General features: G+C 36.7%; 1 protein-coding gene across 1 annotated transcript; it reads right to left on the reverse strand.

Moving 5' to 3' along the window:
* Positions 1 to 12,730: 12,730 nt before the first annotated feature.
* Positions 12,731 to 23,713, reverse strand: NTS (neurotensin). The gene is made up of 4 exons (XM_010958797.3): positions 23,518 to 23,713; positions 21,212 to 21,273; positions 15,375 to 15,599; positions 12,731 to 13,077 (listed from the first exon to the last, which is right to left on the reverse strand). The coding sequence occupies exons 1-4, from the start codon at positions 23,588 to 23,590 to the stop codon at positions 12,925 to 12,927; spliced, it is 513 nt and encodes a 170-aa protein (XP_010957099.1). The 5' UTR covers positions 23,591 to 23,713; the 3' UTR covers positions 12,731 to 12,924.
* Between the last annotated feature and the right edge of the window lie 1,052 nt (positions 23,714 to 24,765).

A 24,765-nucleotide genomic window follows, 5' to 3' on the forward strand; every position in this document is an offset into this window, starting at 1 on the left:
AGCTGAAAGGCTCAACACCAACATGATTCACCAGAAAGGGTCTTCTGACCTTGAGCCAAACACCAACAATAAACAAAGCCTTTGTACTCATTGTGATCCCACCCTGTCCTTCCCTAAATTCCTGCATTCCTCCTTTGACTGTACTCAATAAATATGGGAGATTTGAGAGGCTCGTGGAGTTGACTCCTGACTCCCTCTCGCTCTCTTGACTTTTCCACAGAGTCTTGAGTAATTCATTCCGTCTCGTTGGGACTTCTGCCGGCCAGAACCCACAACTGGGACGAACCCACAACCCCCCACCTCCTAACCTGCATAGCCGACTTAACTCACATTTTATCTATTTATCCAATCTGTACTCAAATTTTAATTTCTCAACAAAACTTTCCATGAGTCTCTGTTAAAACCCCATGTTATAAGATTGTAAGATCTTTTAATACTTTCTCATGGCATTTATTACCTTTTGTTGTTCATTTCTAATTTTTTTTACTGAAACTGCTATTGTCTCTTATCCTCGATTTACATCTGTGAGAATGGTGGGCACATTTGATTTGCTAACTATAATATCTTCGTCACTTAGCTTGGAATTTGGAGTAAAGAAAACACATGCAATATTTAATAATCGATTGACTATGTGCCCACTACATGCGAAGGCATTGTGTAGTTCCGTTATGCTAAAGGTTTCATTAAAGGAATGTGAAGTTAGTGTGGAGGTAGATAAGGGCAAAATTTCATAACCAAATTCCTGGACAAATGGGGGTTCTCTATAGTGGTGAAGAAAATGGATCCAGGAGCCATTCAGCCTGCATTTGCATCCAAGTTCTACCCCTAACGATTTATGTGACCTTGAGAAAGTTACTTAATCTCAGTCTCAACCTCCTTGTGTGTAAACTTGGAGTGATACTACTATCTAGCTCAGGGAGTTCCTTTGAGAAGTTAAGTGGGAACCAATGTAAAAGCACTTAGTGTGGTACATGCCACCAGTAAGTACTCAGTAAAAGTCAGCCACAATTCTCAGCTAACCATATCACTTTCTTACATTTCCCTCCTCTGTGACATCATTCATCTGCACTACTCTATTAGTGAGAATAATCTCCACTAAAACCGCTAATGGCCTTAGTGCCAAATAAAACAGACACATTTTATTCAATCCTTATATCGCTTCTGAAACTCATTTTTAAAAAATTTTTCCCTTCTCTTGTCTTGCACAATACCAATCTCTGGTGTTTCTATTCTTCCTCCTCAGTTTTAGTCACCGTCTCCTTCTTCTCTATGTGTCTTGCAGTGTCGGTGTTCTACTGTTTCCTCCTTCCGATTCGTTCTTTTCAGTCTTGGACGCTCTCATCTACTTCTATGATTCTCACTAGGACCTTTCATGCTCATGATCCCAATCCTCTGTCTCTAGGTCAGAACGTCTCCAGGGCTTTGTGATGCTTGAGGATTTGGGGACCGAGCAAAGAAAAGATAGGAACGCAGGGGGGCAGTAACACAAAAATTGATTGGGTGGTCTTTGGATGGGGGTGATTGGAGGGCGATTTTTCAGCCACCACCTCAAAGGGGAATAGGGCGAGGTTACTTCTAGGAAAGAGGGGAATCTGAGAGAGGGTTCCTGAGAGTCAGAGAGTCAGAGAACTCTGAAGGATAGTAGTGGTTTGGGGATCAATACACAAGGACCATCTTTGGCCCACTTACAAAACAGGCTCCAGAACCACAGTTTTAATCGTTTACTGGACCATCCCATCCCAGATATCAAATGGTTATCAGCAACACAAATTTCCCCAAACAGACCGCATAAACTTTTCCTGAAAAACCCATTATTTCTATTTATCCGTTTCTAATGAAGTGGCATCATTATAGTCCCAGTCAGACAAGTTAGAAATTCAGACAGCATTTTAGATTCTTTGTTCACACTCCATCATCTCTTCTTCAGTTGTGCAACTCGCGATGCCTGTATCTTTTTCCCTCTAGTTCTCTGGAGCTTTTCCTCCCTTCTCCATCCCACTGTCACTACATTTGGATCGTTCCCTCCTCATTCGTCACTGACAAATAACTCCTGCTTTCCTTGTTTCTAGTCACATTTCTATCCAATTCATTCTTTGTAATTTTAAATTGAGATCTTCCTTAAAGTCAGATCATATAACCCTTATGTTCATAATTTTGTGTTTCTTATTTTCTTTTTTCTTCTTTTAAAGTCATCCTCAGGATTTACTAAGCTTAGTTTTCCTTTCTAAAATCACATTCCTTTTTTTTTTAACCAGCTTTGAAGTTATTCTCTCTCTACGTCTTATCTTGGCATTTACTTTAACAAATCATACATTAATCAGTGTGTGAGGATCTTCTCAAATAGTTCAAGAACTTTAGCTGTTTTAACCCCAAGACTCCTTTTTTCTAGTATGATACTGTTGACTAGTATTTTCATTTTATTAAGTTTTTTAAAAATTCTTCAAAGTACATATTTATTACTCTCATTTATATGGTCTATTGGTATTTTGATTTACTTCCATATTTACCAGTATCTCTACTCACTAATCCTTCTTGCATCTCAGATCTTCTTATGGGGTTATTGTCTTTCTAGAACTGTTTTATATGAAGTGAAAAATATCTAAATTAAATAAATTGTCTTTATTTCACAACTGCTCTCAAAAGATTCTGTTACTTGGCATAGAAGTCTAAGTGGAGATTATTTCTTTTGGTATATTGAAGACGTCATTCAGGGTCTTCTAACTTCTATTGTTGCTATTGAGAATTTAGCTCAGTCTGTCAGCTAATTTTTTGTGAGTGATTTTATAAGTCATTCCTACGTAGGAACTGTTTGCTACTTCTAGGACCTCTTTGTGCTCTGATGTCTCACTAGTAATTATCTGGATATAAAATCTTTTTAGTTATCTTGCTTGGAAATCATTAAATTTTCTGTAAGCTTTTGGAAATCTTATCAAATAGTTCAGTTCTTCCCCATTTTTTCAACCCCCTGTGTTTAACTTCTCCATTACATTTTTTTTCTCTGCTTATGCTGCATGATTGATAATCTCTTTTACTTTATATTTTGGTTAATTTTGTTGTTTTTGGTCAGGGAATGCTTTCTGGAGAAATAATTTCTGGTCAGCATCATGATGGATTTATAAAGCAAAAGACTTTTGGAAGTTGATTTGAATATTAATGATTTTAGCTGCAGGAACAGGAAACCTTAAAATTACCAGCCACTCAACAAAACATAAACGTGTGTGTGTGTGTGTGTGTGTGTGTGTGTGTGTGTGTGTTTTCTCATGTGAAAATTCGGAAGTACATGGTCCAACGCTAGTAAATTGACTTTGCTTCCAGGGAACTGAAAGGCCTTCCATGTCACTGTGCCACATTGCTATTTGTATTTCAGGAAGCAGGAAGAAGGAAAGGTCAAACACAAGGTACAAAGACTTTGTATCAGTTGTCTGTTCAAGGAGATTCTAGGAAGTTGTCATGGTAACACTTCCTCTTATATCCAGTGGCCAATTTAGTCACATGGACACAGCATGTAATTTGGAAAGATACTATTTATATACTATAGGAAGTGTATCTTTAACTTGGTGTTCCCAATGTTTTGCACAGTGCCTCAGAGCATTGGTACCAAGGAAATATATGTTAATTGAAAGAGCAAATAAATTAATTTAATAACTATACTCTGTCATCTAGCCTGATGAAACAAGAATCAGAATTCTTGGAGAAAATTCTGAAAATAAAAAAAAAAAAAATCTCAAGACTTGAAATCTGAAAGAATAATGTTCTCAGAAAGCTCATATGGACTTGGAACTCACTCTAGTATCTTTGTGATGGTTTCCCAGAGATTTCATGAAAATATTTTGGCAAAACTTGGTCGGTTTCATTTCAGCATATTTTTAGATATCAGGAAGATATTTCAGGAAAAAATAAATTGACCATCTCTAAACCATTCTGTCTGTAGGCAGCTTTCTCTTGATTAAAAATTGGTTAGGAATAGCAAGTGAGTCAGATTGCTTCCTTGGAGACAGTTAAACAGCAGGCATCTATCTACTGAAGAACTGGTAAATTCTTAAGTGAACAGAAATTAGCTTTACAGGCATGACACTGAGGGTATTTTAACACTTACTGAATTTAAATCCAGAAACATGAAGGCGTCTCTTGTGCAGGCCAGATGCCTTGTCTCTCAGGAGTCTGTGTGTTGGTAAATGCAGGCCACACGTTATGTTGCGTCACACCTCCTTTTTATAGTTACCATAAGATCACAAAAATAGGGCTTAAATTCCCTCATTTTTTTCCCCATGACTTCACTGAGACCACTAAAAAAAAATCTTACTTAGATTCATTTGCACATACTTCCAGCTGCTAATATTTCAGGATTCACCTGAATTCTCCTGAAGTGAAAGTCTATATATTGAATGCCCTCTAAAAGTCTGAAGTCACTTAAATTGGAACAAGGTAAAATCAGATGCTACCTAATGATACTTTGCAAAAATCTTCAAAGCCCTGAAAGATTTTCTGTCACAGAAAGCCTAACTGTATTTAGGCTGTTGTTCGTAATTAGTGAAAACTGGGTTTTTGTTGGTCCTAGGCAGGGTAGCAATGCCGGGTGGAGAGAACCAATTTGTTGGGGTCTCTGTTAGAAGGTAGTAAGCTTCCAGTGCTTTCTGGATGGATATCAGGGATGCTTCCTGGATGGATAGCAGACAGGTAGGATTGCCCTCCCTCAAGGACTTCACTTTGTATGCTTTGTATGTACACACCGAGCTGGATAAGTGAATCCCTGAAGCCACTAGCTCATTAAGATGCTGACAACACTCCAGGTTTTGGGACAGCCCCTTGGCCCTTGTGAAATAAGAACTTGATAAATGCTATTAGTAGAATCTCTGTATCCACAGAGAATCTTATAGTTGAGTCTACAAAGGGACAGATTCGGTTCTTTCCAGAGGCCATCATTCTAGAGGGTTATCCACGAAGGAGTGGGATGAGAGCGCGAGATCGCAGTCATTGCCTAGCTCAGCTCAGCAATGGTTTATTCACTCAACAAATAACTTCCTGGGTGTGCCAGAATCTGTGAAGGGATATAGAGATGAACAAGGCATAATATCTAACCTAAACAAGTTTGATCTATTTTCAGAGAAGCATGCAATCTCTTACTATACCGTGCAGGGAATATGCCAACAGGGACATACGTACGGGATTATACCAGTGCAGAGGACAAATACAGAGAAGACCCAACTGAGCTTTGCGTGGTGAGTTGGTAGGTTAGAAAATGTTTCCAAGAAATGGGATTTTATCTTCATCTCAAAAAGAATGGGACATGATGAATTGGACAAGGGTAGCAGTAAATCCTAAGTCGAAGAAATGGCAAGAGAAAAGGTGTGGACCAAAAAAAACCCAAGAGAAAAATCACAAAGTGATTTGGAGTAAATGCAGAGTGTGAAAACGAGAGACGGTGAAGCCAGAGAGCTGGGTCTTGCACACAGCATTAGTGTGTGCCATGCTGGACGGTGTGTGGCTTATTCTGATGTATTTTTACACTTAAATAAGTTCAAAGCAGAAGGCAAAAATTCAGGCTCATTTTTATTATAGTTTTAAATTTTATCAAGGATGAAACGTTAAAGCCTTTCACTATTCTGAGCCTGTGAAATGGCTGATTCATTACATCAAGTTCCTTTGACTTTAGTGGTACTTCTGCCTTGTCAACAATCCTTCAGATGAATACTAAAAAAATCGTTTACCAGAATGAAATTTTGCCCAAGTTGTGGCACCCATCCAATTTCCCATCGTAGTGGGAGGTGGAGGGTTTGCGGAGTAAGAAATCAGGGCAGATAAGGTAAAATACAATGCTCCCCCCACTACCTTTTCAACTTACTTGTATTTGTGAGCAGGAATAGAGGGGAACATAATAAAACTTAGTTTAGTGATTTTAGGGTTTCTAGTACTTTCGCATATATCTTTATATAACCCTGTAAGAAAGACTAGGAAATTTTCATACAACTTTAGTTCTCGACCTCTGTTTCCTTATTGGAGTTAATACTTAATTTTTTATTTAGCCTGGGACTTGATACAAAGAAAATCTATTCAAACAAAACATAGATTATCAGGTGGCAAATAAGTCTCTAATTAGTCTAAAAATGACTAATAGCAAACTGTGCCCCCAATTTGACTATGTATCCAAATCACCTGGGTAGTTTATTAAAATACAGAGATCAAGCTTCACCCTCAGAGATGCTGATTTATTAAATCTGCAACAGAGTCATAGAATCTATATTTTTAAATTGGATGAAGAAACCAACCCTCATTTGAGACATTTGGTATCAGGATAATGCTGGTCTCATGAAATGAGTTTGAAAGCATTTGCTTCTCTTTTATTTTCTGGAAGATTTTGAGAAGGATTGGTATTTGGTAGAATTCACCAGTGAAGCCATCTGCTCTTGGACTTTAATTTGTTGGAAGGTTTTTGATTATTGATTTAAACTTCTTACTAGTAATTGCTATGTTCAGATTTTCTATTTCGGCATGATTTGATCTTAGTAGGTTGTATGTTTAGGGCCGGGTGCCCCGAACACATTTAAAAACAGCTTCTTTGTTTACTCTAGTCATGTTAGGCATGTGGGATGTACGAGCGCAGGCCCTGTTGGCTGTCAGAGCTGAGTGGTTTGGGGAATCCATCACTCAGGCAGCAGCTACAAAGGCTCTGATGTGTGTGCAAGCTCCTTCCAGGGAGATACAGGCAACTTCATTTTATCATCATAGTGAGCCAGGAGGAGAAGGTGGGGAAAGTGTCCACAAGTTTCCCTGTTTGCTGGGGAGGATCACAGCCCGTCCCTAGATGTGTGGTAAAATAAGGCAGATCGTCAGGCAGCAGCTGGTAAGCATGCAGAGAGATCCCTTTTAGGGAAAGGCTGGGAGAGGGGCCGTTTTGCCTGCTCCCTCTGTCCTGAGCCCTGTGGGATAGTCACGTGCTTCGTCTGTCAGCAAATTATGTTCTGAAACTGAGATTGCTTTGCCAATAATTTATCTAGCACAGGTTCACCGTGGGAATTATAATAATTTCACAAGCCAATAGTATGTAGGATAATGTCTCCTAATAAGCCAATAAAGAAATAACCTACTCCAAGCCAACAATAGATTCATCACAGTATTGTTCCAGGCAAGGGGGAGATAAAAGGGCTAAAGCCTGAATTTAGTCTAGGTGCACCTTTCTATGAGTGGTTCTTGGGAGAGTCGACCTAGCCAACCATGAGAGATACCTAGCTGCTGGTTGTAGAGCAGACTGCTAGGGAACAAAGAGGCCAAGTGTGGATGAGGAAGCGGATCTTCTTGGGAGCCTCTGAGTGGTTCCTACCACTGCCTGGCAAAGAGTCTCCCTGCCACAGCAGGAGTTAATGCCCCAAGGGCTGTGGACAGCTATCTGGATTAGCAAAGATTAGCCTTGCCCAGACCAAACCCTCTCAAGTTGCTGGTAACCTCTTGGAATGTAAAGCTTAAAGTCCTCTAACCACAGTCACTCTTTCTCGAAGTTCTTATCAATGAGCCCCCAACAGCGCCTGCCAATAGCTGAGTTAGCGAGTATTCATGTTTGTGAGGCTAACCTAACACATCTTCCTCAGTGTAAGCAAGTTCATTCTTAGAACAAAAAACAAGTAGATTTAAAATCACATGAAACCAATACACAACACCACGCAAGTGTGAGCACACCTGTGAGAACTGCTCCTTTGTTTACCGTAGTCTACTGGGCCTCATGGACACGCGCCACGCTGGCTTTCAGGGCTGGGTGTTTTGGGCGCCTGTCCCTCAGATGGGAGTCTTAAAAGGAGGGGCACCCGATGTGCCGTTCAAATCCTTCGCTTATCGGGGTGACACTAGGAGCTGGGCGTTCCCGCCCAATTACATCTCACAAAATCAGGGGTGGGTTTTATGGCCAGAGGGTGTCTCAGCCTTTCCACCCTGTTTCAATGAACATGTTTTCTCATTTGCCCAACGTGTAGGAGTTGCTCAACTAGTTTCTGGATTTCTTTCAGAGGAAGCTGCTCCATGGATACTTGGAACCTTGATGTGCTGTGGGAGGAGGAGTTCAGGAGGCTTCAATGTTATCGTCTTGGTGGACCCCTGAGCAAGGACTGGATTTAAATTTAAGTCTCATGTAGCTCAAACTAATCCAGCAGTGACTGGGGATTCTCAAAAAAAGTGCAAATGGAGAACAAAGTTGAAATCTCAAAATAATCTTAGAATATTCCTTTCTTCTTTCCTCCTACATTCAGATACCAGTTTATGTTAGTTCTTTCTTTTTATATTCCACAAATCCATTTCTTTCCATTTAAACTACAGTTGACCCTTGAACAACACAGGATTGAACTGCACGGATCCACTTATGTACAGATTTTTTTTTTTCAATAAATACATGCTACGGTACTACACAATCCCTGGTTGGTTGAATTCGTCGATGGGTAACCGGCGATGAGGAAGGCTGGCAGGAAATTTATGTGTGAATTTCCAACCCCTGTGTTGTTCAAGGGTCAACCGTACTGTCTGTTTCACCCAGGCAATTTTGTTTGTTTGTTTTCTTCTCAGAAGGGACTCTAAGAGACAAAAATGAGGGACGCTCTCTTCAGGCTGCCACTGTGAGTGAAGAGGAGATTCTATATCTCAGGGTCTGTGTTGCTTCGTGTAAGACTAGGACCTCGTGGAGATACCTGAGTTCATCACCAATCCTGAAACATAATCTCTGAGGTGGGCCTTAAAAATCCGTAGAGACTATATCTAAACCTCTTACAATAAGAGAAGAAACCCTTTTGCTTCTAATTTATTTATTCATGAAACAAATTCTTACTAACACGTACTAGGTCTAGTGCTCAACCTTGGAAATATAGATATGAATAAGAAAGACAAAAATCCCTGTCCTCACAAAGGTTACACATTTGAGTGGTGGCGAGAGATTATAAACAGGTAAATGACTGTATAATTTCAAGTCATGCTATGTGCTGTACTGATACCTTCCCTGCACCGGGAAGACACTCCCACAAAGTTGAGGCTACTGGCACTGGAGGTCTCATTCAGTGAGAAGTCACGGGGCCTCTCGATAAGAGGGTATAAGTAGAGACTTTGTGCAGGATTTGGACTTGAGATTTGAGGAATAGTCCGGAAGCGTGGTTTTTACTCTGGTTTCGGTGTTTTTGAAAGCAAGTGTTATTCTTTGATTGGCTATTATAATGGTTTTTATGAAAGAGGTAGAAAAATGGAGCTTAGTTAAAGCAGTGATTCATAAAGAAGCAGCATTCACTCAAATTATGTGGGACAGAAGGATGTTTGATCCTTTCTGTGGTTTGGGGTGTTTTCGTTTTTGTTTTTGCTTGGACATGATTACAGAATAGTCTTGCTTATTGTCTTGCCATCATGGTTAGAATGACCTTGTCTGAAGTTTATTCTACGAAATTTTGTTTAACAGGAGGACAGCATCATAGCCTAGTGTTGGTACCAGGCCAGCTCCCAGCTGATGCCTGTCAGTGGCTGCTTTTCTCTTTTCTTTTCCTTTTTCAAATAGGAAGAAAAACAAAGCAGGTTAGATGGAGATGTTGACTCAGAGATGAAGGTTATTTAAGAAAAGGCCTCTCTGTACATATATCACACATGCAGAGACCGAAATGACATGAAAAGCAAACCATGAGAAGGTCTGGAGAAGACGGTAGCAATTAAAATAACAGTTGAGGTGCTCTATCAATGTGGCTGAAAAGACACTGTGCCTTAAATAAGTTAGAGATGCGTTTCTCTTTCAAGTTACAGTCTGGTTGGTCCAGGGATGGTGAGGCAGCTTTCCTCCACAATATTGTTAAAGGACTTATGCTCAATCAATATCACTCTCAAGAGAAGGGTACTCATTTGTGTGGTTAAAATTAATTCACATTTAAGACCAAAAAAAAAAAGAGGAAATAGTTAAGAGAATGAGGTTTCTCTAGTAGCTATAAAAGACCCGTAAGTTATACACATTCTTTTCTACCCACGACCCCATAGGCTCCAACTGAGCCACTCCTAGTGACAAGGGAGGCTGAAAATGTAGTCTTTAAGTAGATGTCCCCAGGAAAAAAGATTGTCTGCCAGAAGAGCTGTCCAGAAAAGAAGTTTCAGCAAGGATGAAGACTCTGGAGCAGAAAACAGCTAGATATGTTAAAGGGATAACAAAAAAGGCCAGTGTGACCGGAGGAGAATGAGTGAAATTAAATAGAGAAGTAGACAAACGTCAGGACGTTTCCGGCCTTCTGAGACAGAGTTTGGATTTTGTTCAAAGTGCAATGAGAGGGCACTATGGGATTTTGAGAAGAGATGTGTGGCATAATCTAATGTTTTTAAATTTTTTATTCTGCTATATGGATGTAAATGAATAAAAATGATAAGAGGAAAGAGCTAGGAAGACGTTGTCACAGTCCCAGGGGAAAACGTGTGGATTAGGGCAGTGGCGGTGGATGTGGCAAGAAGTAGACAGCTTTGAGATGGATTTTGATGCAAAGCCAACAAAGTTCTTAATAGATGAAGTGGCAGGTGCATGTTATAGAGAGGGATTAAGAATGACTACCAGATTTTTGGCATGAGTAGGTGGTGGGACCATTTACTGATGGGGAAATGAAGGACTGAGCCTCAGAAGAGAAGAGACAGTGCCCACACTGAAGTGGAAAAGAGTGAGGGGTAAATGCAGGTGGTTGTTATGTTCAGTCACAGAGAAATGATGCAATTTTCTTTTTATTGCTTTAAATTTCTGGTGAAATAGAAAGTCATCTGCTCAAAGTGAGGAGAATGATGAGTGTTGCAATTCAAGGAAGAAGTGAAGATATAAAATAATCATCAGTGAGAATTAGAGGCAGCATTTTTCAGGCAAATGTAGTAGGACTATTGGGCGGTACTAAGGATCCACTTGAGAGTTGTGGTCATAAATTTTAAGCGTGAGTCTTCAACAAGTTTGGGTGCATTTCTCCAGCTGTGTTCAGATTCTGAGGGGAGGTCAGAATTGGGAGGGATTTCAGTGTCACAACTAGTGTTTCCACGGGCTCAGAAGGTAGAAGGACAGGAAGTTGACAGTAACAGGGAGTGACTTTCTTTTGGACCATGGAATCTAAGCCAAGTGAAGTGTAAAGTGAGGGCATGATTAGAAGGGGAAGAGTAAAAGGAGGAGGGGACAATGGATTAGATGGGATCATACATTTTAGAGTGAAAGTGATGTATTATGTGACCTAGAAAGAGAAGATGATGTGTAGAGAATAGAGTGCTTGAAACTGAGATTTCAGAGAGGTTGAATTTATTGGTAGTGAGAAATTCTGTGGTACGACCATGGAAGTGATGGAGTGAGATGAAATGGATAAAATGTTTATTATTGGAAGAGGTCAGGAACTGAGAAGGAATCTTGCACATGTATGTGGAGGTCCTCAAGGAAAATTAATGAAGCAAGGGATTAGGAGATCCGCAGTTGTTCAAAACACAGCAGGTTAGGACATGAAATTGTGCTATGCTCTGTAGTTTTTGAAAGAGAAGGGAAAAATGGTGTGAAAGTGGCCAGAACTTTAGTGTGTTATTAATATATTCCAGACACCATCCTAAGCATTTTACATAGTGTCAGATCATTTTATCCTCCCCTAGGCCCCACATTTTGTAGTTGAAGAAATTCAGAGGTTAGATACGTTGTCCAAGATTACTAGTAATAGTGGAGCTAAATCTGGGCATTCTGACTCTGAGTAGACACTCTTAATCACTATGAAATAATTTCCTTTTTAGGATCAGTGCTGCTTTGGGCACTTTTTAATGTTGAAGCTGATAGGATTGTAAAAGATGGTGGGGAGGTGGTTGTGAGAAGTCAAGGTTTTACTAGAAAAACTACAAGATTGGTGGGCTACACTTAAATCCTACTAAGTGTGGTGTAGCCTAGGGGTGGGGCAATCTCATCAAGAAGACAGAGAATTTTCAAAACTCCTCAACTCCAGGATAGCTCAAATCCTGATACCTTCCTTCACAGATGACTACAGGACCAGACTGCAACACTGTAAAGAGATGTCTTCCAAGGCCCCCTGTAAGAGTGGGGGTCTAGGAGGCCACGACTAATGGTGGGACAGAAAGGTTGTGAGGGCTTATGAGACTGTATGTACGGTCCTAAAGGAAATTTATGAGGGGTTATTTCAAGTATTCCTTTTGCCTCAAGAATGTTCTCCCAATTAGGAAAAATATTCATCACACAGATTCCTCAGTGAGGTTACAAATAAAGCTATCACTTACTGGATGTGAGGGGGGAAATAATCAGTAAAAGGTAACTCTTCTAATGCAAGTAAATCTGCAAAGAAACATGATTCTGATGGCTTGGGTTTTGTTTTTTTTAATTAGCCATTAAGTTCATTTAACAGAAGAAACAAATTCAGTTGAAGGTCATTAAGACAGGCATAATTAACAATAATTCATTCATCATTCTTTTAAGATGGTCTTATTTTACTACTGTTAACTTCCCCATATCTGAGTGATTCATGAGTGACTCTTGGAAAAGAGCGCATATTTCTCTCAATTTAATAAAACATTCAGTGAGATAATAAAACAGGTGCTATTACTTTGTTTTGGGTTAATGACATATGGGCTAGACTTTGCCATAAGACTCTGTTATAATCTCTCATAATTTGGTTTAGAATGTCAAACATTTTAACTGGTTCAACAACCCATTAAGTGCTTTGCAAAATTACAAAAACATTCTATATGTGACTTAATTAATATTTACTCCAATTATACACAACACTTCATGCTCAAGATCTAGATTTATTTGAAAACATTTAGTCCAATTTATATTAATGCAGAAAAGTCACATCAAATAAACCACAATTATAGAAGAGACAAGATAATTGTGTTCTGCCACATTCTCACACAAATATATTTTGATATTTAGTTAAGGGTGATAAATCACAATCATGTGTAAAGAAAACATTTAGCCTCTCAGTAGTAGTAAGAACCTCTTTTGAGTATGTAGGGTCTCCTAGGTTTATTCTCATACAGCTGCCGTTTCAGAATGTAAGGAATTTTTCTCTTTATAACTTCTTCCTTTTCATTTTTGACATTTCCACTATCAAGCACATCTTCTTGAATTAACTGCAAGATAGAATATGAATGAAACTTACATATGCATCACATATTCCATTTCAGAGTATTTTTCTACATTTTAATTCATTTGCTATTCAGACAATAAGACATGTGTAGATAAGATATATGAGGTTTAAAGTAATTAAGTGCTTTGCCCGAGGACTGGTGGCCATTCAGTGGCTGAGATAGGATAAGAACATGATTTTTCTAATTCTCTGTTCAGTGTTCTTCCTAGTTCATCTGGCTAGCCTTTTTAAAAATTTTTCTTTATTTGTCAAGATCATATATTAATACCTCCAACTGAAGGAGCACACCTAATATAACTGAGTATTTTTTAGGCTTGAACCGAGGATAGACCAAAATATTATGGACATATAACATAAACCAAACAAATATAGAGTTTAGAATCTAGTAAGCCAAGTTTGGCCTCAGAGGTCCATAGAATTTTATATTCAGTTCAGTTAATTACTGACTTGACTTGAAAACCATTCTAAAGATAATGCTTCTCAGTCACAGAGTGGGGTCCGTTCTGCCTACTTACTCAGAGGTAGAAATTAACACACCTGAAAGCTCCATGTAAATGGTAAAGATCCTTAGATTATGGAGCTTAATAATTGGTCATTAAAAGCTAGTTCACATTCAAAAACTCAAGGGAGTTAATTTACATGTAGAATTTTGGCTACTGTATTAATTGAGTATGCCCCATTCTAAAATCAGTTCCAAACGCTTTTTTTTTTCTGACAGTACTGTTCTGATCATTTGCAACAGGCATAAAATATTTAAGAACTCTTTCCAGAGTTTTGCACATGGTCTACATAAAATTTTTTAAAAATCAATGCCCAAGACAAGAATTGTATTTACACTTGTGATTGTCTTCTAAACTTTGGGGTGACTATAACCAATACTGGCAGGAGATTAAGTTTTTAACCATAATCCATATGCATTGAATTGAATTGTATCACAAGTACTTTATTTCAACCCACAGCTATTCAACTGCAGAAAAGGAAAAATAGCTACTGTCAGACAATCTGTTTCTTAGTCTTTTCTTTCTCTGTGTGCGTGTAGTCTGTAATTAGTTGTCCTAGGCTCTGAATACTATTATCATTTTATTTTAAATCACTCAATAACATTTAAAATAGCAAAAGTTTTAATCTTATGTGCATCTGGTTTGCCTGCATAATAGTTTATTGAGTTTTTTCCCGGATAAACAGCACATAATTGACATTTTCCCGTGTTAAAATGAGCATTTGTTAAAGTTTTATTGACTTAATAAAGAGAAAACCATTTAGCTGGAATTGTAATTAAGAGATAAACAGTCCAGCAAGAAAAATTAAGGCTGGCTTTTCTGGGTTTTTTAAAAAAACTTTATTGTTTACAAATTAGAATCAACCCTAGAAGTTCTGCATTGCATTTCCTCTTTTCCACGGGGTATCTCTGTGATAGTGTGCTATAGAGATTGTTTTGTTATATTAGCAGGGAAGGCAGCCTCAGGCCCCCAGATCCCCAGCGTTGGTGTAAGCGCAGAATATAAAACAGGAAGCAAATCTCTCTTAGGGGGTTAATCTGAAAGAAATGTTTCTCTTGTTGGGAAAATTTTTTTACATTTCTTCTTCTTCTTTTTTTTTTTTTTAAATCATTTTCATTTCTCTTTTCTCCTCCAAACAAACATTTCCAAGCCAATGGTGGTGAGTCACCAGTGTGGTGTTTAATACAACTGATTCATCCTTTGTCGTAGTTCTGTATAATGAAATTTGGCTGTGTTAGCCGTAGTGGACCTAGTTTAGTTTCTGAAGATAACTGAAATCCACAATGCACATATTCAATTAAAATAGAAATATATATATATCATTCGAGTTTTATTTGCCTAATATGTTTAAATACAAATGGAACCTTTTGTGTTCTGTGTTTGTTTATAAATAAATACACATGACTTAGCGTTTCTGAGAAATACAGAGAATTCAAAATTCAGGCATGCCACCACTGCCACCACCACCAAAAAAAAAAAAAAAAAAAAAAAAATTGCCTAAGCATGCCACCCATTTAAGCACAATAAAAGCATGTGGCTCAAATCTGCCTTAAGATATATCCCCCTTTTAAGACCGAAGAAAAAATATTTTGCTAAACTCCGAGTATTTGGAGGACACTTTGAAGATCTGAAGGAATGTTAACCAAAACACATGGTTTATTATGCTCTAGTATTTGTAAGTCTTCCTGTTACGATAATTGTCAAGATTAAAAAAAAAAATCAGTACAAATGAGAGCTAACTAGTATAACCATAATCATTTCATATTCTGTTTTGCTTTACCTCCCAGTGTTGAAAGGCCCTGCTGTGACAGATTTTTCGGAGCTGGTATATTGTCAACATTGCTTCCAAACTAAAGCCATCTAAGGCAGTGGGAAATTTCCTTCTGGTAATAAGCTCCTCTTCATGAAACTCTCCTGTTTCCTCGGCTTGGCTGTTCAGGTTGTTTATAAGACTGCAAACATTTAGCAGGGTCATCTTCCAAGAGGGAATACCTGCTTTACTGATCTGAAGTACAGAGACAAATAATTATTACGGTTAAAATCTGTTGCTACATGAGTAAGAAATGCATTTTTATTGCTCTAAGCCATTACATCCTAGAATCTAATTGTTACTGTAGTCTGACAAAGAGCACTATTATTAGCTTAGTAACTTCATATCACAAAGTTGAATAGCATCAATGCTTCATACCCTTTATTTAAACAATGCAATGAAGTTATACCCAAACATGTACGCATACGTGAGCAAAGTAAGAAAACAGAAATGACAGTAAGTAGAAAGGCATAAATATATATGTATATGTCACAGATGAAAATATTAAAAGTGCCAATCTCTATTATACTTCAGTTCAGTGCCCAATGGAGCAGAGACCAAGATGACACTCACAGGCCGGGACGATTACAGTGGCTGAGACCACTGACCCATTTCACACACTAACGGTTGTCACAGGCAGCATCACAGCTGATTAATTTACTTATTGAAATTTATAATATTTTCTAAAATAGCCACCCTTTCCTAATACGATCTTATCTGAAACCATTATTACCATAACTGACGTCTTTCCCATGTGCCAATTTTACGAGAATCTAAATGTAAAATAATCAACACAAATTAGCAAACATCTCCAAGGGCATAGATGAATAAAAGCAGAAATTCTTTCCAAAGAACATAAAGAAGTTTTTTTTTTGAATAACCATAGAGTGATGAAAAGACTCAATAGCAATAGTATCAATTCTATTGGTGTCAATTCTCTGAATTATTCTGCAAATGCGATGCAGTTGCAAATCTAAGTTCCAATTTGGAAAATGTGGGGAGACTGGAAATTAGAGGAAGGGATGTAGCAAAATAATTATAAAGTTAGTTTGCAAGTATGAATGTGCGGGAATTAAGAAGATTTAGAAAAATAAAAATGTAATGGGAAGGGACTTAGTCTATGGGTATTAAGATGTATTTTAAAGCTGCAGTAATCAGAGTGAATTCATAGAGCAAGATTAAATATAAGACTCAACAAAAGAGAACAGAATGTCGAAAAACTGATCTAAGAACATATGAGTGAAAAGCATAGAACAAAGTTTGCATTTGAACTTCTTGGGACAGTTGGCTGGGGAAATCTGGATTTAGAGCTAGTTATAACCTTTATTGACATATTGCAAGTAATATCCAGATGGGTTAAATAGGAGTAAATACGAAAGTATGTAAGTATATAGAATTTGTTTTATACATTTAGGAAAATATCATTAAGCAAATATCCAAACCAGAATCCATAAAGAAAAAGATGATTTTAAATACATCATTGTGTAAATTATCTCTCTGGGAAATTAATACCTGGCACTAAAATCAAAAGCAAGATATATTGTAAAAGCTGCCACAAAATGTTAATATACTTAACACAGGTGGAGTTCTTCAAAAAGAAAATGGTGAATGCCTCAATTTAAAAAAAAAACTGAAAAAATGTTAAACCTCAGATAAGTAATATGAGCAGATATGTCACAGAATCACTCATCAAAGAAGAAATATGTAATAGAAATACATAGAGTGATGTTCATCTTGGCTACCATCAGATCTGAAGACTTTAAAAAATATAAGTACACTCCATGTACTTATGGGGATATGGAGAAACAGACACTTTCTCTTCTAAATATTTGTTAGTCTGAATATACATTGGTATAACTTCTTGAAAGGTGTTTTGGCACTATGTATTAAAACTGTAAATGTGCCTACCCTTTGATTAAGATTTTATCCTAGGGCCATGAAAGTCTGAGAGTACAAAGATATTCACTATAATATTTTCAACCAGTTTGGAAATCCTTTCAACTATGCCCCTTGAATATGATTATCAGCCATTGCGGGAATGTTTCTGCTATGGGAAACTTAGAGGCAACATGCTCCATCGTGTGGCAACAATACCTTACGTCTTACCAATTAATGGGATACAGCAATTTTACATTTGGAAAGCTCTTTAGAGCTTTGATCTGATTGAGTGTTTTCTAAAGTGTTTTCCTTAGAATACTAATTCTGCTCTCATTGTTTTTAAAAAGGGGTTTCACTGCCAAGTAAGTTGGAAAACTTGAATTTAAAGGAAATTTAAAGGCTTCTTGAATGTAGGTATCCCCAGAGCTTTTTATTTGTAAATATTCATTGTAACTTTTGTTGCAATTGTGCCAAAATAATGTCCAATGTTCCCCCAAACTAATCAACCATAAAGTGCTTTATTTATAAAATATCTGTCAGGACTTGTGCTGTCCGATTATTTTTTGGATGAGGAAACTGAGTAAATCATCTCGTTCCCTTCTGTCAGAATAGTCACTACATCACTCAGTACTCTTATTTAATGTCACATTAGACCCTGTCATACTTTGGAAGCGCAGCAGAGACAGCACTCTTCTCCATAGAATGCCTAAATAGACATGTATTTGAGAACATAAAAATATGTCACCCTTGGTATCTGATTACCCTAGATATCTGGTCAAATATTTGATTAAACTTCCACCCTCGATTTCAGAATTCTGTTGAGCTTCTAGCAAGAATCCTCCTAGACTTAATGTTTCTTCTTGGTAATTTTCCATATACTGACCCCTCACCTTGCTCTTTGGCTGCTGTAAATCCCCAACTTGTCCTTGTTGTCTTTGGAGTTGAGCCTAATCTTTGCAAAATCCCTATTGCAATAGTTCCTGTAGAGTAAAGTCTTCCTTGCTATCTTTAACAAGTGTCATGAATAATTTTTCTTTCACAGTAAACATTCTTATTTCTTAAATTACTTTATATAAATGTTTATAATAGACCTAAGCCTATAGGTAAGAAATTTTGAATTATTGTCTTCTCTTGTTTTCAAATTAAGGAAAACAAGAACATTTATGGCTCTTACTTATTCTTTTTGATTAATTTTTCTAATACGGAATAAGATCCTAGTCAAATTTCAATTTCTGTAATTGAAATTTAATTTATGTGATTAATTTATGTGACTAATGTTCACTCCCTGTAATACACTGAACTCAAGTGTATTACAAGCATTTAAATTGGTGAATTGGTAAATTCATGGTGAATTGGTAAATTCATGGTGAATTAGAGCATTTCACCTAACTAAAAATAATTCATTATCTTCAGTGGACCCCTGAAGTTTTTATACGGAATACAAAAGGTAAGCGCTAGTAATATATCCTAGATTCCCATTGTTAATTCATAAATATTTATTAAACTCTTACTGTATACAAGGTATTGAATTTGCTCATAGGAAATGACAACATTCCAACAGCTTTTTGAGAGCCTGAAGAAAGCATACTGATGAAGTTCTTCTTGATAAAACTATACCAAAGCACTAGCATTGGTAACAAAGAGAATTATATTGTAAGAAACAATTTCTTTATCTTCCTCTGTGCAGGCTTTGGAACCTTCCTTGGCCCTCTGTGACTAATTTCCACATTAATCTTTCAATATCTAAAGTTTTACTTTAAAATGGAAATTGCTCACATATTTTACCTGAAGAGTGGAAAGAAGAAAGCTGAAGTATTCTGAAGCTTTTAATAATGGAGTTATACCAGCATCAAATATTCTCTTAGATTCTTAAAAATAGTAGTTTGGTTAAAGTGGTCAAAAGTTCAGAGTTTTCATTTGCATAGAACTCTACACACACCAAAAACTCATTGAATCACAGAGAAATAAGTGATAGTAGTTTTGTAAAAAAAGTAAAATAAAAAATAAGAAATGAACTTCTGGCTCCCATCCTAGCAGCAAAATTGGCATCATTATGTTTTTGGTTGCTTCCTCATCAGAGTCTGTATTTTACTTCTTTCAATGAAAGGGAGGCAGTGGGATTCAATTTTTCCTCCGTGATCTGTTTTAGAGATATATCTCATGACTGAATGAAAGAGAAATATTTTATTATGCCTATGCTCTAGTATGTATTTCCCTTAAGAATAAAAGTAAACCACCTCAGACACTAGAATTGTTTTTCCCTTGCAGTGTCTTGGCCAGGGAGGGAATCATAACCTCTACTCCCACATTTTTGCAAAGTAGCTAACACTCCCCACACCATACCACATTCTGGAGATCATTGAGGACCTTCATGTGTCAGTGTAAACTGGCAATCATAGAGGCAAACTCTCTACCAAGGCATGAAGGCATTCTAATCTGCCCTGTTTTCCGAAACAGACTATTGACTTCACTTGTCTTCCTATGCTTGAGTTGAAGTGATTGTAGCCACTGCTATTATGACTGAGTATTAAACAAAGGCTCTGTTATCTTAAGATTAAATATATTTGGTCCTTGAGTTTTAATGACTGAACAAAATTTGATCATTCTTGACGGGAAACCTACCAAATTATGGTAGAATTTGGTTTCCATGTGTTTAAATTTTATAGATCTGGCAATTGTGGAAATATACGTGTGCTTAAATTTTCCCCAAATGTCTTTTAAGGACCAGAGGAGAAAACCTCTCTGTTAGCTTTCAGATAATAATGCCAAAGGCTCAAAAACACACACACAAGTGGGCATTTCCCCTTCATACCCACTAGCGAACATAAGTCTACTTACATACTAGGGGTTGTTGCACCTCACACATGCTCATCCAACTAGGGAACAGAAGACTGAATTGAAGTGTTCCTTCAAAAATTAGACAGGAGTTTTGAGCATTTACTTTCTTACCATAGCATTTGTTGAGTCCTCAGACTTGATATGGGTGTTATGACCGTGACTGCACCAAGTGACTCCCTCATCTCAAAATATGCTTCTCTTTGAGAATTAGAGAATTGTTCTCTAATTCTACATTTAGATGCACACTGATTAACTCATGCCACGTAAATCAATATTGTGAGGTAGCATGGTAATCAGTATATTCTAATTCAGTTCTATTCCTAGATACACGTTGGTGTCTAGGAAACTTGGTTTCAAGACCCTAAGAGAGGAGTAATAGGGTCCAGTACAAAGTTTTACTTGATTCAATAAAAACAATCATGTACTGATAATACTTCAGTGTTATGAAGAGAACTGGAATCCGGGGCTGGACTTAATGCAAATGTCCAGGAGATAATGAACTCCAACCCCAGCATTTAAACATAAGGAAACAAAGGTAGCAATGTTAACTAACCCCCTTGCTTAAGATCAAATAGTTCACAAGTCACAGTTGCAGGGTTAGGTCGCAAGGCTTCTGTTTGTCAGTTTATTGTTCTTTACTTTCTACCACATTTCATCCAGGGATTTCACGGACTTTCATTTTTAACTTAGGAACTCCATTTCCCTTCCCCCAATATAACAAAAAAGGCAAGAATGTCACTCAGTTTTCATTTATGTGTTTGACTCAAGGCCAACATACCTTCCATCATACAAAATGTGATTGGAACAGAAATGGAGTTTTAGAAACACATTTTCATGTTCACATAAATAATATGTGACTACTTAATTAAATCTGCAATATGGTGATTGATAGTCACTATAATTTCTTTCCCTGTCACATCAACACCCTTAAGTCCTTTGAACTTAAGGAAAAGTTTCCCAAAAAAGGAAATGCCTTCCAATGAACTTTTCAGTTTCAATAGGAAGTCATTACTATAGGAAAAGGACACCATGTTTATAATTAGAGCTCCTATGTTTCTCAGTCTTTAGTCTGAAAAAAAAAAAGAAGTTACCTTTGATGTATGCACATTGGTCAATAAATCTGCTTCTAATGCCTTCATTTCCTCTTCTGAATCTGAGTAAAATCAAAAACCACATGTTTACGATATAATCACATATCATATACTGTAACCTAAAGATTTAAGATTAATCTCAAAAAAATTTTGTCTTAGAAATTTATTCTCTTTCCTATGTTTTATCCTCCCTAAAATAATATTTAGGAAAAAATAATTATAGTTTAATTTTAGGTTAACAGGATAAAATAATAGAAGCACTTTTAAGAAAATAAGCACATGATTTTATGTTAAGAGAGCTACTGATGATTTGAAATAGTTTAATCTCTGTATCTAAATATTAAAAAATGATTATATTATATAATAGATATTTTATCATGTATCCTGGTTAATTTTTACCAGCAATAGTTTACATATATAGAATATATGCATATTGATATTTTTAAAAACAATATCAATATAATGAAAAGGTAAGTACAAGGGACGTTTTCAAGACAAGACCAAAAATAAATGCTCATTGATAATTTTAGACTAAGAAAGACACTGAGATTAATTTAAGATGCTGTTTTACAAAACACAATTTAAAAGATTTGTTTTTATACTTTAAACAAGAAATTAGAATTATGTGCATTTAGCAATTTTATCACAGTCTATTAAAGAAATTGTTTAAGCAAAAGTGGAGTTGTCCATCAATACGTGTACTATAATGTTGAAAATGGATTTCTCATTTTTTTTAGAATATTCTTTCCAGTTTCCACTGATGAATGTTTTACAGAGACGAAAAACTGATGAAATACTATAAGATAATAGAAATAAAGTTATAGACCACTGCAAGAAGATGAGTTAATTCATCCTCGCTGACCTATAGATTGTAAAACAAAGCAGAAGTTAAAATGACTCTTTCTTCCTTGCACTACACCCTCTGATTAAAAAAAAGTGTCACTTTTGTTAAATTGTACCTAAGAACTAAATTATACCAGAGATGTTCTTCTATTTCTTAGAGGCACCATCTATTTTTCAAAAGGAAAGACTATTCCTTTAACCATGTATGAAAAATGTATACAAAAAAATCCCCATACATGTTGGCTTATAACAGCAAGAAGTTTCAATAGTTAATAAACACTGTATTTAATAAATAATCAGTTCTTTTCATATACTCTAAGTATACCTTCAACCTTATGTGACTATTAGATAAAATCATAATTGTGGAAAATTCGGTATTTATCTCATCAAAACATTTGCAAAATTTAGAAGTTCAAGATCTTTTTCTAATGATCAAAAGAGATGAAATTTTATGTTAAATAACATTTATAGTTTCCTGCTAGATTTGATTTCATAATTTAAATAAAATCATAGCAGGAGTTTCAATTAAGCATTTCAGTGTCACCTTTACAAGCTATAGCAGTATAAAGCAGGTTAAATGACTTTTGCTGCATCTCTCTTCTGTTTCTTTTTCACTTTGATGTGATCACTCAATTATTTTTCAAACATTAATTGGAGCATATTACAGTCATTATAATATTTCATGTTACTCTTCTAAGTTTAAATCTTATTGTCAAGGTGAGCTATTGATAAATGTTTAGCAATGTATGGCTTCTTCTTAATTATCACATGCAAAATACTCTACAGGTAAATAACTTTTATTAATATAAGAATGATAATTATATTCTGAATCAACTTAAATGCCATGCAAGAAAACAAATTAATAGTATGTTTATTTGCCACAGAGAAAGGTTATATAAAACGTATTCTTTAAAAGGATTTGGGATTTTTTTTTTTGTATTTTTCTGGAAAAAATTTCCTACAAATAACACTTTATTCATTAAACATCAGTTTTCGCTTTATTATCTTAATACGCACATAGTTAAAAAAATAATTTGGGGGAGGGAGAAGCCACTGCAGCCTAAGAGAATCAATGAGGATGAGATAAAATATTTCAAATGGAATCACTTTTAATTATGGGCTTGCATTTTGACAGGCACCACATCTGTACTTGTTAAATAATGACCAGCCTAATTTAAGTTTTACATGTTTTTTTTTCTTTAGTGCTTATATTGCAAATGGGAACATAAAGTGTTTCATTGAAATCCCTTTTATTACTTCACAGATTTAGAAAGGAAAAAGAAATCTTTTAGTGCTTATGATCATAAAGACAGAGAAAGAAAATATCCAGTTGCTATCACTAAAAAGCAAACCCAGAATAAGGGAGAAATTCTTTTCCCTGGATACGTTCATGTAAGTAGCAACACACTGCAGAAATGAAAAAAGAAATCACTTCAGGGAGTTGTGAAATGAGCTGAGCTTACCTGAGCACAGACTCCAGGAGCTGAAAGCCAGAAGGATCATGCACACCAGCTGAATTTTCATTCCTGCCATCATCTCCTTGAGCTTTCTAGCAAGCCAAGTTCATAAACGCCAGAGACAGGCTGAAGGGGGCTCTCTAGCACTGCCTCCTGCCTTCAGCTGACTTTGGAAGTGACTGAGCTGTGAGAGATGCTTTGACCATGCCCTATATATACATATATATGCAGGGGATGATGTCACGAGTACACAGGGATTATCTCTTCAGGATGTGCCCTTCATCTCCATCCCCCCTTCCTCTCCCCACTTCCTCCTCCCCTTCTTCTTTACCCCTCACTCTCTCCCCCACTTCTGAACCTCCAGTGAAAGTGACATCTTCTCTAATTGCCCCTGCAGCTCCGGATTTCTGACGCACAGCAGGAGTCATTCAAAAGCAATTCCATATACAGCATACTGAAAAAGAACTTCCAGGACTCCTCTTTCCCCATTTCCTCTCATTCTCTGACTTCTAAGAAGTTGGCATTTTGATTTTCTGAAGCATGAGATCTGTTATTTCTAATATAAGTAAAATCTCCAGAATGGTTGCCTGAGATCAGTAATTCTTTAGATTTGGATGTTCTTAGAGAGTTAGGATTCTTTTCTGATAACCCACACTTTTGAACAAGTGTTTTGTGGTCTAGGGACTAATATAGGTCTTAGATAATATATGCTAGAAGAAGAAAGAAGTGGAAGATAAACAGAGAATTAGTTATAATATCAGGTTAAGCAAAAGAATTTAGAGAAAGGAAAGAAAATCAGTATTAGAAAAAAAGAGGCTGCTAGCTGTAAGGAACAGAGTATTATTTCTAAACAAATTGACAAGTCTTTATTTTAAGTCACTGGAAAGATGACTGAATTATGTATGCTTACTTATGGCTGAATGCCTTAGAAAAACAATTTCACGTTTACGAGATCCAACAGTAAATCATTTATCTGTTAGCAGGTGGAAATCTGTACTGTTGTACCAGTGATTGCTGTTTTCTGGTACTTTCCCTTTTTGCTGTCTGCACTGCTCTGCTCCTTTTAGATTCATTCTTGATGCTGTATCCTATTCCGTCTATAATCCCGGTCTCACTGATTTTCACCATTGCATCAGATTTCTTCCCCTATGATAGTCATAAAGATGAGACTGTACTTCTGGAAAGGGGACAGTCCTAAATAACCGCCATCCACATTTCTAAGACAGTGTCTGCACATATTTCATAAGTTACTAT

The sequence above is a fragment of the Camelus bactrianus genome, chromosome 12, assembly GCF_048773025.1.
Source record: "Camelus bactrianus isolate YW-2024 breed Bactrian camel chromosome 12, ASM4877302v1, whole genome shotgun sequence".
Taxonomy (NCBI): domain Eukaryota; kingdom Metazoa; phylum Chordata; class Mammalia; order Artiodactyla; family Camelidae; genus Camelus; species Camelus bactrianus.

Bases quoted from the DNA above. Each gene is read 5' to 3' on its own strand.
- NTS (XM_010958797.3), bottom strand. From the start codon at position 23,590: ATGATGGCAGGAATGAAAATTCAGCTGGTGTGCATGATCCTTCTGGCT. The intron at 21,274-23,517 runs GTAAGCTCAGCT...GATTTTACTCAG, and splicing joins CTCCTGGAGTCTGTGCTCAG to ATTCAGAAGAGGAAATGAAG. The intron at 15,600-21,211 runs GTAACTTCTTTT...TCTGTACTTCAG, and splicing joins CCAATGTGCATACATCAAAG to ATCAGTAAAGCAGGTATTCC.